The sequence below is a fragment of the Cygnus atratus genome, chromosome 13 (assembly GCF_013377495.2).
Source record: "Cygnus atratus isolate AKBS03 ecotype Queensland, Australia chromosome 13, CAtr_DNAZoo_HiC_assembly, whole genome shotgun sequence".
In the NCBI taxonomy this organism is placed as follows: domain Eukaryota; kingdom Metazoa; phylum Chordata; class Aves; order Anseriformes; family Anatidae; genus Cygnus; species Cygnus atratus.
The window spans coordinates 7290794-7307655 of NC_066374.1; the positions used below are offsets into that span (position 1 = coordinate 7290794).

General features: G+C 41.5%; 1 protein-coding gene and 1 long non-coding RNA gene across 2 annotated transcripts in view; one reads left to right on the forward strand and one right to left on the reverse strand.

Moving 5' to 3' along the window:
- IL1RAPL2 (interleukin 1 receptor accessory protein like 2) overlaps window positions 1-9791 on the forward strand; it is a 339990-nt gene extending 330199 nt beyond the window's left edge. The window contains exon 12 of the mRNA XM_050713426.1: window positions 9094-9791. Within this exon, the coding sequence (XP_050569383.1) occupies window positions 9094-9791 (698 nt within the window). The remainder of the gene's footprint in view (window positions 1-9093) is intronic.
- On the reverse strand, window positions 324-11562 carry LOC118245257 (uncharacterized). The gene is made up of 3 exons (XR_004777818.1): window positions 11025-11562; window positions 3434-3575; window positions 324-544 (listed from the first exon to the last, which is right to left on the reverse strand). It is a non-coding gene; the product is annotated as an uncharacterized LOC118245257 (long non-coding RNA).
- Window positions 11563-16862: the final 5300 nt, after the last annotated feature.

Genomic DNA, 16862 nt, shown 5'->3' on the forward strand with positions numbered 1-16862 from the left:
TGCACCACTGAAACCAGAGGGGGAGCTGCTATTGATTTCAGTGGAGGCAGAAGCTGGACCTTTCAATGGGGGAGGCAGCAGCGCTGCAAGCGATAGTGTAATATAAAATCTCTGTGTCAGATACAAGGAGCTAAAAATGAAAGTTCCAAAAAAGATTTGTGGTTTCTGTTTTATTATTGAAAATGGGATTTTTTTTTAGTAATTACTTTTTTGTCTGTGTCTTTTTTCCCTAACTTTGAAGCCTTATAAATAGCTACATTAATTTTCCAATTAATGGCAAACATGCAGTTTTTCATTAGGGTTTTGACCAAGTGTTGCATTTCTGAGCAGTATCGGTATTGTGTAAGTAATACTAATACTTCAGGGGACTGTGTACGGTCCTGTGATCTGATGCTGTCTTCCATGCTGATGGTAAAATACAGCTGTCCATTTCAAATCAATGTTGCTGTTGTGTCTGAAGATTCAGCAGCACCTTTGGATGTCTGTACCAACAGTTAATGCTTTCTGAGCTGTGGTTATGGCATCTCTTCTTCCAAATTCATTTCTGGACAAGTCAAAAAGACCATGAATCACGTCAATGAATGGCACAATATGTTTGCTTTAATATCGTATTTATTTGAAATGATACCCATGTGAAAAACATGCTTTTTTGTTTTCACTAATTCTGTCTGCTACAAATCATTTCCATGAAAAATGCTAAAAAAGTGTATGAACTTATTTCTGTATATGCTACTGGATAGGAAATAGGAACAAGAAAACAAAGCAATGACTGTACTGGAGCAGATGTCCCCAAACATGAAACAGCTAGAACATGACTGCATTAGCAGCCTGCCTGCCAAAGACTTGAAACTGCTGCCTTGCTGCTGCCAAACCCAGTGCCTGCCCCAGAAGTTGAAGCCTGTTTCTTTGCTATTTGAGGGAGCTGGAAGCAGAGCTCTGACTCCAGTCCCACTGGGAGAGAGGAGTCAGAGCCTAGGAAGAGATCATGCAAAGCCCCCTGTAGTGGCTTGAACTGATCATGTGCATTTGCAGCTCCTAGGCCAGGGCTGCTTCCTTTATTCCTTTGTGCTTTGCCCCTGCGAGGAGTGAGTTTTACTCCATTAGTCCCCTGAAACATATTCCAGAAAGGGGACTTGGCTTATAGCCTTTTTATTTCTGACAGCTCAAGCAAGCGGTACTGAATTATTAGATAATAAGAGAAAATGTCTTTTTGTGTTAAAAATCACAGGACTGTAGTAAATAGTTGTTTCATATCCAACCATATAGCAGTTATACATTGCGATTATACAAGTGAATTGGAGTTTAAATCTGGCCTTTCACCAATAACTATACGCACAGATTAATCTGAAATGAGATCCTTCTTTCCAATTGCTATACCAGCCAGCATGGTATTTTATTTTTGTCTATTTTTGTCAGTCAGACACTCAGCAAATACTTGTCATCACTTTGGGTATTCATTAAACCTCTCCTGAAAATGTAGGGTACCTGAAAATGTCAGTTCTCATTTATGAGCATTCACAGACTTAATGCTTCTTTTTTCCTCTCAAACTCACTTCTTCAGTGTTATGAAAGGGCCTGATTCTAACATATGGAGCTTCAAGAACGCTTAATCAGACATAATGACAATACAGAATAAAATACGGATCTGAAATGAGTGTGATTTGCATGCTTCAGCTTTGAAAAAGATATGGGGGGAGGTGGCACTTGATTTTGAGGGGGGCAAGAGAGAGGGAGAGGTGATGGCGAAGGAGGGAAGGCTCAGCCTCCTGCATTTGCAAGCTGTTGGTGTGCAGAGGAGAAGGGAACGTGGCTGTTTCTGTCATTTGTACAATGCTCACCAGTCTTACAAGGACTTGGAGTGCATAGTGAGGAGAGCAGGCAGCATGATGTGCTATCGACCTGCTAGAAATTTCAGAGGCAAACCTAATATATTTTAGAGTGACTGTCACAAAAAGTGACAGACGCGACAAAATACATGGCTCTTCAGGGCAGATTCTTATAGAAGAATGGGGTTTTGGTCACAGTTATCCTTTTTGATTTCAGGAAATATTTCTTCTCACGTGTACCGCATTTCCTTGTCTTTTGGTGTAAATGATTTTGTGTGATATAATGCTTTCCTGCTCTCCATGCTGATGTTGCCTTCTGTATCTTTTCCCATGTACTTAAATGTGTGATTCCAGCAAATCTGGGGTGTTTTCTAAGTCTGGTTGTTTCACATAATCTCTGCAGTTTTAAGGTGCTGCCACAGGAGGGTGTGCATTATTGCGCTTGCTTCCTGGCATGTAGTAACACAGCTGCTGTTTGGGTTTGAGAGCAAGCAAAAATAGATATGTTAAATAGTATTTCATTTGTCTTCCTTGGATACTTCTCTGAACAAACTGAAAAGCTGACTTCAGAAAAGTTCAGGACAATTTTGATTATGATTTTGCCAGGTGATTCACCTCTAGGGAAAAGCTGTGATAGGCTTTGCATGCCCCTCTGCAGCTGAGGGAGAGGTTCAAGCCAGATGCACCTGAGCAGGGATTTGCTCACCCAGCAGAGCTCCTCTGCTGAAAGGGGGACCCTGGCAGTGTCCCCACCTCATATCCCAGCTCTGCGCTTTGGCTCTGCGTTGAGGACTGGCTGGCTGTCTGAAGGAGGCGTGTGGAGCAGATGTTGCCGGCCCTTGGAGGACAGAGATGATGGCTGCGGGGGCCGAGGCCATAGCTTTGGAAAGCAGATTCCTGGCCTCGGGAGTCCAGGTTAGATGAGCCTGAGTCACATTTGCAGGAAGCGTTGGTTTCTGTGCCCTGCAAAGCCGGAATACGATTACTATTCCAGTGGAGCATTTTGTCCTAGTGGGAGATCCCTCAGGAAGGGCACTGAGGGCCTCGGTGATGCCCACTTCGCAGCAGTCAGCAAGGATCTTTGTGGAGACTCTTGGTGTCGCCTGAAAGCAGCATGAAGGGACCCATCCCTGAACTGGTGAGGTGGAAACAGGGCTCAAGCAGCCACCACTCCTCTGCTCCTCTCCCTCACGCAGAAGCCCATGCAGCCATGCAGGCCAGAGGGGTGACAGGGCAGCAAGATGCAACGTGTGTGCTGTGTAAGCAGCAAGACCGAGTTTGACTTTAATTCCAGCTATTCTTTCTTAAAGAGTATCCTTTGGTAATGACAGAAGAGCATTCTTCATTCCCTCAAAGCTGACAGGACGTATACCTCTCTGCCTAGGCACCTAAGGCGCCAATGAACATGTCGGCCTGTATAAGGAGACAGTGATCCTTAATTCTTCTTAACCATTATCATTTTTTCCACACTGTTACTTTTCAAGACCTTTTTTGAACAAACCCTTTTCCACAGCCAAGCAGACTCTCAAATCCTGTGAGCTTTTTAATTCAGTGTTAGGAGACCTGAGGAAACTGAAGAGCTGAGAGGAAAAAGTAGAAATACTTACATTTTTATCTGAGACATTTTCTGTCTCACTTAAAGATGTTTCTACAGAGAGAGTGATATATTTGCACTTGATTCTTCTGAAATTGGGTCTACATCAGAGGAAGATATTTTTCTCCAGTGGCTTCTACAACTTATTTTAAACCCTGAAAGTGAAGAGATCAAGACTGTCTATTTGTATTTTTAATACCAGCAATACTAATCTATTAGAACATCATCTAGTTGCTCTCTAAGCATATGTGCATTTGATCTTGACAGGATTGAAAACACACCAGCAATTCACTCCAGCTCAGCCCAGGGTGTAGAGATCAGGCACTGAAAAGAACAACACTAATAGAATAAAAATCTTTGCTTTTACCTGGGAAATAAGAGGTTAGCAGCATGACAGGAGGGCACCTCAGGCATCCAATAAAAAGCACCCAACAGTCAATATTGAATTTCTGGCAGTTTGTAGTTTTGTCTGCCCATCTGCAGTGGGTTTCTTTTGTGTTGTTGTTTTGGTTTGGTTTGTTTTTTGTTGTTGTTGTTGATTGGTGAATTTGAGCTTCCTAAGTTCCTGGATGAAGAAACCCCACTTGGACAGTGTGCCTGGGGTTCCCAAGGAGCCTTTGTTAGATATGTGACACCATTTACGTGGAACAGAAATAGAGCACTCAGCACCACAAACTCCTTTACGAAGTCCCTGGTTATTTGCTCTGTATGAATCTTACAGTTAATGCCAGGCAAGTAAAAATGAAATCCAGCAGAATGATAGTTAAAAGTGGAATAAATATAAACAAAATCCCTCTCTTTAGAGTCAGCCAGGACAGGATGTCTACCTTGTAGTGGTTTGCTGAAGGCCACCAAGATGGTCGGGAAGCTTGTGCACATAGCATAAAAGGAGAGGCCAAAAGAACTGTATTTCATGAAGAAAAGAAAGGCAAAGGGGGAATTTTATTGTTGTCTTTCCAGTGGAAAGCACACAGAATATGGAGGCAGACTGTACAGTCGTTGGATAAGAGTCCGTAGGTAGAAGTTGCAACCCTGAAAATTCCAATCTAATATTTGGAATTTTTTGCTTGCCATGAGGGTGGTCAGACGCCAGGACAGTACCCAAAGCCACCGGAGAAGAAGACTTGAGAAGATCCTTGGCGATTTTCAAAGCTCTACTGGACAAGGCCCTGAACAATCTTACCTGCTCCTGCTTTGGGCAGAAGATTGACCTGGAGACCTTCAGATCCCAGCCCGTGTGATTCTACAAGTCTTTGATTCTAAATACTCAGAATTTTGATTCTGACATCCACTACTATACCAGTTTCGGTTTCACCAGAATCACCAACTTCAGACACTTCAGTCTCCAAGGAGATATCGCCAAAGCCATCTTCTATTCTATTATTTGTTTCTTTCTGTTGTACTCATCACCCGTCTCTTAGCTTATAGTGGGATTGTGCTCTCTTTGGGGCAGGGGCCATCACTCTGTTCTGTGTTTCAGCAGTGCCGACTGCATTGCCGTTCTGGCTGGAGCTAAAACAAGCAACAAATGTTTAAGAAATAGGAAAAGCAAGACAAGCAGTTATTTTTGCTGTAATAAAGTAGCTCAAGTTAGGGTTTGGGAACTATTCGGTTAGGAAACTAGGACTGAATTATTCTTCTATAAATAACTCTTCCTCAAGTGATAGTCATGTTGCCAGAGGCAGCAAGGCTGGTTATTTTCAGAGTGTCAGGAACTGGCCAGTATGGTTGATGGCAAATACCCTTTGGTCCTTGTGGTGCTGCAGACCACATTTGCCAAAAATATCCATAAGACTTGATACGATTGCTGTTTTTTCTCTCTCCCTCAGCCGCTTTTGCAGATTGTTTGAATCTAGTTAGTCAGATATTTCTTTGTGTAAGCAACTCTGTGTCCATGGTATTCCTTAGTTTTCTTGATCTTGGGCCACTTGCATATTAGGTTGTCTGGGTTTCCTCCCAGACAATGGCTAGCATAGCTCATTCAGGATTCAGTAGGCAATTATGGGTGATTACACTCTTGCAAATAGGATGTGTGTCTCAGACTTCAGTGCTCCACACTACATTCACCATCGTTACATGTTGACGGTATCTAGTGAAGTGTGTATTTGCTGTCAGGTCATCTATCTTCATTGCTGATGGGCAACCATGCAAAAAACATGTTTGTTTATGGGTCTAAAACTTCTTGTTGTCCATACTTCTTTGAAGATCCCATTGGCCATAGTACAAGTAAGTTACCGATAGAGCTTCCCAAAACTGTAATTTTTTAATGAGAAATATTAACATTTTGAAAACTGTTTTTGTGCCATATTGCAAAATGGTGTTTCAAGAAAAGGAGGAAAAAAAGGTCAAAATTAAAATGTCATTTTTCAGTAAAATCAAGTAGGTTAATGCTAATCCTGCCATTTTATTTTTACTTTATACTTTATGATACAATATAATTTTGAGAAATAAACCCAAATTATTCTATCCTGATTTTGTCAAGATTTTTTCTCCCCTCATAATGAAATGTCATTGAAATTGACTCCTTCTTTGACAACAATGAAGTTTTAATGAAATGACATTTATCTGATGAAAATACACTTGCCTGGAGTCTTGCGGTTGATGATGGTTGGTGATGTGAATCCTGAAGTGCTTGTTCAGTTTCTTCTTGAAAGTGAAACAGAACCATTGCTTGACAATTACCTTTTAGCTCAATAGAAAGGCAAAACCAACCCTTTGCTATATAGCTGGCTTGTATTTAATACTTCTAATGGACAGAACACTTAAGACAGCTTACCCTCTGTTATTTTGAGCAGTCTGTACTTCTGAATTGAAAGGGAGTGGGTGACTTAGCAACTCTAAGATTTATGCAGTCTTGTACCACTGAAGGGTAGGGGAAAGCATGAATTTCCAGGCTTTAGAAAGACAGGAACCCGTCCTTCTTTGCTTTTCCTCACAGAAATGTTTGTTGTACATGTTGGGCATTCTGTAGGATGCACCCAATTAAACCACATACTCCAGGGAAGTAGTAGCAGTAGTCCCAGGCTTAAGTTATTGGGATTATTCAATGATTCTGGGCCAGATGGCTGGAAAATGTGTTTGCCTTTCATTTGGGTTTCCACTTTTCTGTAATATGGTGTATTTCATCCTCACTGCACCAGCAGACCCCTTTTACATTGGCTGTGTCTATCGTTGAACCAACTGCAGCTTGGAATTTGCACCTAGTGGTTATTTGTGAAGGTCTCTATAGAGTTGTCTATAGGAAGAGCTCCAAATTGTTGCAACATCTATCAAGTAAGCTGGGCATACCAAAGTATGGGAGAGGCACAGAGGGGAGAAGTGTCCATCTGAGAAAATACGGGATTTTTCCTCTCATCTTCCTACCTCATTCCCTCTTCGACTAAAGCAAAGTCTGGTGAGTTTCTGGTTGAGATGGTACAATGGATGGGTTGTTGCCATTGAAATTATTGCTGCTGGATATTTGAAGATATGAAAGGGAAGTGACTTTTTTCTTTGGAATTGGATGTGTACAGGATATGCGTGGCTGTGCTTAGCACTAACCTGGCTACATGGTACTGAATGTGTCCTGCAGAGAATTGTCTTGTACATAGCAGTGTTCTGAGGTGTTTGGAGGAGGGATGAATATGTCTCAGGAAAGATGCATGATAGTTTGTTGTTTTACTGTATCTTGCAGATTCAACTTCTAATGATGAAGCTTCCCACCTAAATTCTTTCTTTTTGGGAGCAGAAAGAAAGGAAGAAAATGAAGAGTCTGAGCTGTTGATACATTGGGATAATCTCTTTCCATTGTATTGAACATTTCTACCTTTCCCTAAGTTTTGTTTCACCAGTTCTGCTTATCATTTTCTCATTGTTGCTGATTCTCTCCCCTCTCTGCTGCCTCTCCCATGGATCATAATGTTGAATTTTTTTCATTAATGAGTAACTATTTTACACAGAGCAATGTGGCGGTTTTCCTCATAAAATATTCTAAGAGAAAAAAAAATAACTGTAAATGCTGCATGATTAAAGAATCATAAAACTGAAAGTCAGGATTGTTGCCTAGAGATTTGTAATGTATGTGTATGTCTTAATTTTGTGTGTGTCTGTGGGATGTTTACAATTGCCTCTTTTTTCCATTTGTGAAAGAAATTCTTCTTGCTGCTAAGTGGTGAAATAAAACATTAGTAAAGGCAGATTTGATGCTAACTATGCCTTCAGTCTCATGAAAACAAGCTATTTTAGAATGTTCCTGTTGGCCTATTTTGTAGCTATTTACTTTACTGGAAGTGGTGTGAATAAGCATGCTGTGGTATGGTGCCTGGGACTATAAAAATGAGTCTTGCAGTAACAGATGTTGATTAATGATGTTATTTGTAATCGTTGTTCCTGCTAGAGGGCAGTGTGTGTAAGAGAGGCCCTGCCCTGTGCTGAGTAAAGATCTGTTCTGTGCAGCTTCTGTGTCCAAGTCTTCATTTATAACACATGCTTCTCCTCTGTTGTCAGATAGCACATTCTGAGTAGCATGGTCAAAAGGTTCATGTAGTTAAAATAATAATTTCCTGTCTCTAAGCTCACAATCACAATGCTCTGCAACCAGTGAACACATTTCTGATCTTAATATTTCTTTCAAGTGTTTTCACGTTTCTGGTCCGGACCCAAAACCCATTGAAACTTCTTGGAGTCTTGTCATTTAAGTGGGTTTTAGATCAGGTCTGTAAGTAGACCTCTTTCCCATCCCGTTCCATGTCAGACCACTATAATTGGCATCTCTTCCCTACCATCCCTGGGACAAGTGAAACTCTGGATCAGAAACCCAAGTCCAACTTCAAGAACGGTTTCAAGTTCAGTAAGCTGACAACATGGAGCTGATGATGGGGCTGGCATTTCTGCTTACACTGATCATTCACAACTTCTTGGTGTGCATGAATGAAAGAAGAATACTATTTTCATCGTCACTGATGTCTCAGCAAATAAACACCTCCAATATGCTTAAATTTTCCATCTGTTCCCGTCACTTGTGAAGTTTTTGTTAATACCTTGGTGTACGTAGAAGCACAGGTTTGCAATATTAAAGCAAACCACTGAGCCACAAAAAATGCTGTTGTGTTTTTGTGGTTAATACCTAGAGAAGAAACAGCTGCCATGCTGCTTCTATGCCATAGCACAATTTCTGCATGTGATAAGGTTGATTTCTTTCTGAGCACTTGCTAGTTACGGTTTGCACACCCTGCAGCATCCTCCTGCCCTTGCATCTGAAACACAAGAACTGCTTCCCAGAGTGTGCTTCCCTCAATGTGTCTTTAATCATAACCAGTGTTAATGTTAAAATTTACGCAAACATTACATTGATCCTGACCTATAATTTGGCAGTAAGTGAACTGTGTATTTTTAGTTAGTAATGCATCTACACAGTGAGGATATTATGTAAATGCCATTCTGTTGAGATGAATAGGGAAAAACAGTTACGGATTGAGGATGTTATTGAGGAGTTTTCTTGTATATATTCTATCAATAGAAATGTGTTGTGATGCACAATCCTATTTCTGTTGGAGTATATCGTGAAGTGCCCCTTGTCTTAAATGGCGTGAATCAGTGAGCTATAGGATTTTGTTAAACTTAATTGCAAGCCTGATGTTTTGATGCAATAGTCTTCTTTATTCTTTACTCTTTCTCTCTTTCTATAATTTGTAGCCTACATTGAAGATCTCACAAGATGTGTTGAGCAAAGCAGAAGACTCATTATCGTGTTAACTCCAGACTATGTTCTCAGGAGAGGATGGAGTATTTTTGAGATGGAAAACAGACTCCATAACATGCTAGTCAGTGGAGAAATCAAAGTTATTTTGATTGAGTGTACTGAATTAAAAGGGAAAGTGAATTATCACGAAGTGGAATCTTTAAAGCACACCATCAAACTTCTATCAGTGGTGAAGTGGAAAGGACCAAGAAGCAGCAAACTGAATTCTAAGTTTTGGAAGCGCCTAGTCTTTGAAATGCCAGGAAAGAAAAAGGAGGTGGTGTCTCGGCGTCAGGTCCTGGATTCTGCGGAGCAGGGCCTTTTTGGAGACCTCCAGACTGTACCCTCCCTTGCCGTTACAGGCACTTCTGCCACGTTGGTAGAATCACGGGCTGATTTAACTGATTACCATCAAGCAGATTCTGTGCAAATGAGACATTATTGCAGAGGATACGAATACGACGTGGCAGCAGCAACATTGCCTATAGCTTCCATAAGCAACCACCACACATACTGTAACATACCTTTGACGCTACTAAACGGACAGCTACCTCTTAACAATACCATGAAGGATCCCCAGGAGTTTCACAGGAACAACCCCTTGCTACCTTTATCAGCAAGGGAGCTTAGCTTCACCAGTGATATCTGGTAGCGAAGATCAGGACACTTCTGAGATGCTTCATGACTGCCATGAAGACGTGTTTTTAAAGAACTTTGCCCAAACCCCATGGGACAACAAATCATATTTGAAGCAGCGGCACACTTATTTGCTTTTCTACTTGAACTTTTTTGTTTACATTTACAAGTTATTGACAAAGGGGGCATTCTTTTGTAAGTCAGTAATGTCCTTCCTGTCTTTTAATGTACAGCTTGATTGCTTCTTTAAAAAAAAAAAAGGGGGAGGGGGGAGAGAAAAAACACATCCCATCATTCTACAGTAAGTTTACAATCTGGGATGGATAAAAGTTCACTGTATATGATCTCCAGCATCCATAGTTATGTAATAGTATTTGAAATACACAGAAGTTGTTGGTTTTTTCATATAAACTTCAGTACGGTTTGAAATTCTAATATCATATCATGCCACAAAAATGATTATCTCCTGCACAGACCACAAGGGGTGAATCATTCTCAAAAGGAAGGAGGAGGAAATCTTCCCAGTAACATTCTCTTTTAAATGCATTTTAGAAGATGACCAGCTGAAACAATGCAGATGAATCTTTATTGGTAAAGTGCATAGTAACAGTTACTGCAGAATAAATCACCTGCTTGCATCAGCATCCCTTCATTTTATTATTGAGGCATGTTGTATTCCTAGTGAATGATTAGCAATGTGTTTTTATTAAACAACTTACTAGAATATTGGAAGATGTTTAGGAGGATTTAAAACAATTTTTCTGTGGATTATAGATTATTTCATAATTTCTCAAGGTTTTTAATGGCATTTTTTAAAATTAGGTATAAATTTGTTGGTGAATTCATTGATTTGAAATTTCGTAAGATCTCTTGAGCTGTTTTAAGATTTGTAGTAAAGGCAATGTAATTTTACATAGCTTTTTCCCCAAAATCAATAGTTACAATTTCAAATTAACCTTTTTCTGAGAACATCAGCAATAGAAAATAATTACTACAGCAATATTCAGAGATGAAGTGCTAAATTATTCACGTTTACTAGTAGTCTGACTTGAATTGCAGTGATAATCACCTGAGACAAGTTCTTTCCCAATCTACCTGTCAGTTTATACCTTTAAAATATAGCTGAAGCAGGAATATTTCCGCTCTCTGTGCAAGCAGTGAAAAGCGATATTTTTAAAAAGCTGGCCAGGTCTTGCATTTCTCACTTCTGCACTGGTCCCATCAGTCACATGAGGATACTGTCATTTACCTTCTGCGGAAAGCGTTCTTGCTGCTTGTGGATGAGAGGTGCAGCCCAGACACTCGGCATCACGCATTGCTACGCAGTGAGTTGAGTTTTCTTCAGAGCAGTGTGTTTCGTGAAGATTCCCAGCCGCAGTTGATTACGAGTCCAGTATACAACAGTATTTAAGGAAAAAGCTCTAAATAACGAGGGAAGAAGCCAGTTTTGCAGTTTTTCTGGCACAGCATTAATGAAAACACAGTAGACACGAGTTTTGTCTCAGTAAGATCTGCTGGAGCAAGTCCCCAGAAATACTTTTATGGCAGGCAATCTTGCCTGCATTTCAGTATGTTTTTTGCATTGTTCTCTATGATTGCATGGATAAAAGTTAGCACTCTGCACTCAGCTGCCTGTGGTTTCATCAGCAAACAAGCTCAGTAAATCCTTAACATTTTGCAGTGGTTCCTAAATTGTACCCTACAGTCTAAGTGGAAACAAACGCTGACCTAAGACTTAGAAGTATCCAGAATTGGCCCAAAGGCCATGAGAATGATCTCAAATGTGCTATAATTCATAGAGGTCAGTATTTTTCCATTGCTTCTTTCCCCAGTTCTTTATTCTTTGCCCGCTTACATCAATTTTTATCTATAACTTTTTTCTTAGGTTCTAAATAATACATTTTTCTTGTTGCTTTTTCTAGTATTATTATGCATTTGACACTAACACCAAAATAGAAATCTAGGAGAGATGCTAATTTATTACACAGTATAGAACTATAACTTGCTCTTTTGTGAAGTTAAGTTCAGAACATAGAGATAGGTGTTTAATATGCGTATTTTTCTACTGAGAAAGTGATTTTACCTTCATTATAAATATCTGTATTTCAACCTCCTCCCGGAAATCCACAAAAATTGCACTGTTTTATAAGTGTTACGGACTGTGTTTACACTGGCTATGTTCTTTAATGCAAAGTGTAATTTTAAAAAAGAAAAACTAAAGAAATCCCTGCATGAAGAGAGCTGCCTATGTTTAAATGAAAAGCTGTACTTTTCATTATCTTCCTTTTCATATTACTTTAGAATCTGGTTAATTCACATAGAATGCTCAGTGAGATTTTACACCTAGTTCTGTACTAAGCATGCAAATTCAAAAAAAAGAAAAAAGAAAAAATCCATATGCAGATTGGTCTGCTTCTTTTATTTACAATGATTAAATATGGGTAGGAAATTCATTTACCTGATGCCAATATGTCTCTTAGAGCAGTAGTGTTCAAAAAGCAAAATGCAGCCATGTTTGTATTGAGGTACCATGAAAAGAACAGTTTTTCTGTCATTTTGCAAAAGCACATTGTGTGTCTGTGTATTGATATATTTTAGTTATAGACGACACGTCACGACCTGCTTTAAGATTTCAAAGTGTGTATTGAGTACTCTGACAATATATACATGAATCAGAACCGCCTGTACCCCTCTGCTTTCAGGACGGGGAAGGGACCTGAGCTCAGGAGGTCTCTCACGTTGACTCAGGTTCGTGTAAGACTGCCGCAACATGCTGGAGATCGAGTGTTACCATAGGTAGCAAGTGAGGGTCTGGAAAAATACCGTCAAGCAGTGCATTGCATCTGTTGGGGGGGCCTGGCTGGCACAGAGGCCAGGAGCTTGTCCCCCCTTGCAGCCCTGAGAATCGCCCCCCTAGCTGGGGGTGGCAGCTGGATCAGGGCCATGGAGGCAGAAATGTCCTTGCTCATTCATGCAGACTTCATTAGCTGAAACAAGGGTGTTTTGCATTCCTCTGTCTCACCAAAGCCATGTACTTATTCAGATGGATTTTTTGGGGAAGAGGCCAGGGTGCCGCATCCCGCTCGTGTGAACACGCAGCCCTTGCCAGCCACAGGCTGTTGCACAGCCTGACAGTCACCAGCAGCAAACGTCCTCGCTGCAGCCTCGTGGAGCTTCTGGTCTGGGCACGGTCATTTAAAGTGGTTGGTTGCAATGTTTGGAAACTATTGCTTGTATGCTTATTCTTGTCAGCGATGTGCTTAAGAAGCAATTGTGGTTTGAAGGTTGTCTATAGAAATGAGCTAGAAATTGGAAACCTGTTCGGTCCTTACAGATTTAACATTCCTAAAGAAAGTGCAGAGAGAAGGTAGGGTGATTTTGATTTAAGTAACAAGGTAGAATGAATATTGACAGTTGGGGGTGGGCTGTGTGGTGGACCAGTGCTTCAACAATTTAATATTCCTGTCTCTAGAAACCAGAGGAGAAAGCTGTGTAAAAATACTGCTGTCTTCTGTCTGCAAGGCCTGCTCCAAAACCCATTCAATCCAGCAGAAAGAGCTCCATCAAATTCAGCAGACTTACGATAAGGCCATAACGCCAGGTTTGCTGTGTACAGAGAAATAAAAAAAGTCAAAGAGGGCAGAAAGAAGTAAGGAGATTTTCTTGCTTGCTTATTTAATCTGTCTAAAATCAAGCTTATTTTTGTCCCCATTTGGTGCGGATGTGCTCCAGGACTGTCCAGGCTTGGGAAAGGAATTTTGTGCATTTCTTTGTTATAAACAAGATAAGGACTTGGGAATAAATAACAGATACTTTTAGAACAAAACCCATGTGATTTTTAAGGGCTTCTACTCCACTCTCAGTAGTTTCTTTTGATTCAGCAGCCTTTGTTCATGCAAATGCATAAGCACATACTTAAATTCCCCTTAATTCAGTGAGAAATACTTAACTGAGCGGGGACCTAGAAGAGCAGTTCGTAGACCAGTGCCAGAAACTGTGGTATTTATCTGCTTTTAGAATTGTGCCCTGGTGGAGGGCCTCAGAGCAGCTTTTCTCATTTCATCTCTGAAGGGATGCTAGTGTTAGGGCAGGACAGCTGGCGGCCCTCACAGTCCTGCTTATGGGAGAGAGTCCTTAGTGCTTGCTGGCCTGGCACCGACATCTCGCTGGGAGCTCAGTGGCAGACCGAGAACAATGGCTTTTTTCTCGTGTCCCACTGGGGAGACTGGGAGCTTATCCCATGGGCTCGGTTAGAAGTACCACCTGCAGGGCGCCTCCACCTCCCCGCAGCGTTTTGTGCTTCTGCTCCCCTTTGAGGTTCGTGCTGGGGCTGCAAAGTTACTGGGAGGCCAGGGAATGAGTGCTGAGTGCGAAGAAGGGAGAGGAAGAAGAGACTGGTCATGTCCAAGTGTTTTCCAGGGAGAAATGCTGATTCCATATAGCACAGTGACAGCTCTTGCATGAATGCATCGTGTTTGTCCGCTATTCGACGGATGCTGGGCAAAGCTCCCCAGAAAAATGCCATTTCTTGCCAGCTCACTTGCTTCAAACCCCTTGTTGTGATCCTTTTTAAATTATATTGCAATTCCCACTGGATGGAAAATTTTCCCTTTTTTTTAAAAAAAAAAAAAAGTTTCAGCTTATGTGTGTGGAAATCCCCCACAAAGTAGAAACTGATGCTTTGTGGTGGTCCTGCGGGTTTGAAACACACATGATGCCAGAGGTGTTACTAGATCGATCACCTCCGGTAAGCAGTGTGGGGTGAGCAGTTTGTGCTGTGCAATGGATGCTGTCACCAGGAGGACAGCTTCTCCTTCAGGCATTCCAGCAAACCAAACTGCTCCGATCCACTGGATGTCCATTACCAGTAAGCATGGCCCAGCATTAAGAGGAAAGTGGGTGCTGAACTTCACCGCCCAGGGCAGTCCCAGTGGCAGCTCTGTTGGGGGCTCTATCAGTTTGCATCAGTACCATCCCCAGGGGTCTCAGTCCTGCAGCCTGCTGAGCAGTGCAGCCACAGCCAGAGCCTGCTGTTCCACTGTAGTTAAGCCAGATCTTATCAAAAGCCCTTGGGAATTAGTCCTGGTCCTCAGCGCTTGCAAATACTGCCACCGTCGCTGTGCTGGTTAGGGCTGTGAGAAATGACAACTCCTGAGGTGGGTGCCTGGGCGTTACGATGGTGTTTCTTTAATGTAATCGTTGGTCTACTTAGTCATAAAATACTGAAAAATACATAAAAGTCCCTTCCCCCATGGTCTTGAAAGTATTTAAGTTTTTAAAATTTCATAACAGTGATTCAAATAGTTCCTTTCTGGCATCAGTTAGCACAGCAAACGTTAAAAATACGTGATTTTGGAATCCGTTGTGTGTTACAGGAGGAAAGCAGAATTCAAAAATGGAAAGTTATGGCATGTCACGTTCGGGCAAACACAAAGAACGATGTTGATCTACATTTTCTTGTTGCTGAAAGGTACTTTGCTTCCCTAAAGGAATGGCATGAAGTGTTTGTGACAGTGAATGGAGGACAGCTTTGCCTTGCTTACCGCAAAAAGACATTTGATCATTTCAGTGCCACTGGAGGAATTCAGAGGTTAATAAGGCTGCTCCAGAGAGGTATAAAACAATGTCTAAAAGAAAGAAATATAAAGTAAAAGTTACCGAGCTTTGCCAGGATATTTGTCATTTAAATATAAAACAGTAGCACTGCCAATGGAAGCAGAACATGACCTGTCAGCATTTATGCTTCATTACAATATCATTGGACAGCTACAGGCCAAGCAGGAAAACAAATAAATAATAATAATAAAAATACAGTTTGTCAAGCTGAGCCAGATCCTCATGGTAGGTATTCTATAAGCAACTCCTGTAATTCATTTCGATAAAGTGTAATTGGCTTTGCAAGGGTTTAAGAGCTTTCTCCTCTTCAGGACAAACACAAAGGCAGAACAATGTATTTTATACTACCCGAGTTTTGCAATTTCTTTCCAGTCTGTGAAATAATTCCACAGCAGCGGGTGATAAATGCTTTCCTGACTGCAAGTTTCCACCGTGGGTATGCAAAGTGGTTTGCTGGAGCACGAGCACCAGCAGCTCCTGCTGAACCCATCAGAGCCAACAGACCCACGGGGCTATGTTCGAGTTTGGGGGGGCGCCCGCCATGCTCACAGGCTCCAGTATTTCGCTGGGTGATGGCTAGAGAGCAAAGCACCCGTTAAGACGGTGCTCGTACTGTACACAGGCTTTGCAAAGCCTCTGGTGCCCTCTTTTAATGGAGCAGCACAGGCAAGCCAAAGTGGAAATGAGAATTGTCAGAGGAAGGATCGTGTGTCTCGGTTCTATATACATCCAAATTATTTGGGATTCAGAGCATGGGCCTGGGATTTATGATGTCGAGGAGAGCATTAGTGATTCTCATGCAGGGAGCGCAAGGGGCTTTGCTTTTACTACCAAGACATATTTTCGTGAGAAATCCAGGCCCTGACATGGCCTAGACTTAATGTAAATTAGCCTCTTATGAGACGGCTCAAGAGGAGAAGGTCTAATGAGATGTGAAGAAGCTTTTAAAGTACAATGTACTCTAATCAGGATGTGTATGAGGCTTAAAAGTAACTTCTGCCAGCACCTAAGTGGGAACATTTAATACTTACTCCCCAGATAATATTAGAATCCATGGTCTGCGTAGATTGTGCACAGGAAATTAGCATCTACTCCACAAATAATAACAACTTCTAAAACCCTTAACAGCTCTTTGATTAAAGGATATCAAAGGCTTTATGATCATGAAACAATCTAATGCCTAACTGGGCTGGGGAAATGTTTTCATCCTCTCTTTAGCAAACGAAGAACAGGGTTGGGATCCGTTTTGCCCAAGATCCTGCCAAAAGCCACGGCAGAGCTGGGGTTGTGCCCCCAGTCGCCCAGTCCCGAGCTCTGCCCAGTGGATAACGGTCCCTCGACTGAACTGGTGATTTCACAGCGGATCACTCTGTGGCCACATCTTCTCTCAACCAACAGAAAAAAGGTTGTTCCTGTCTGCACGGGCACCCTCTGAATGTCCTGTAGGTGGGTTACACATTTCGGAGGACGT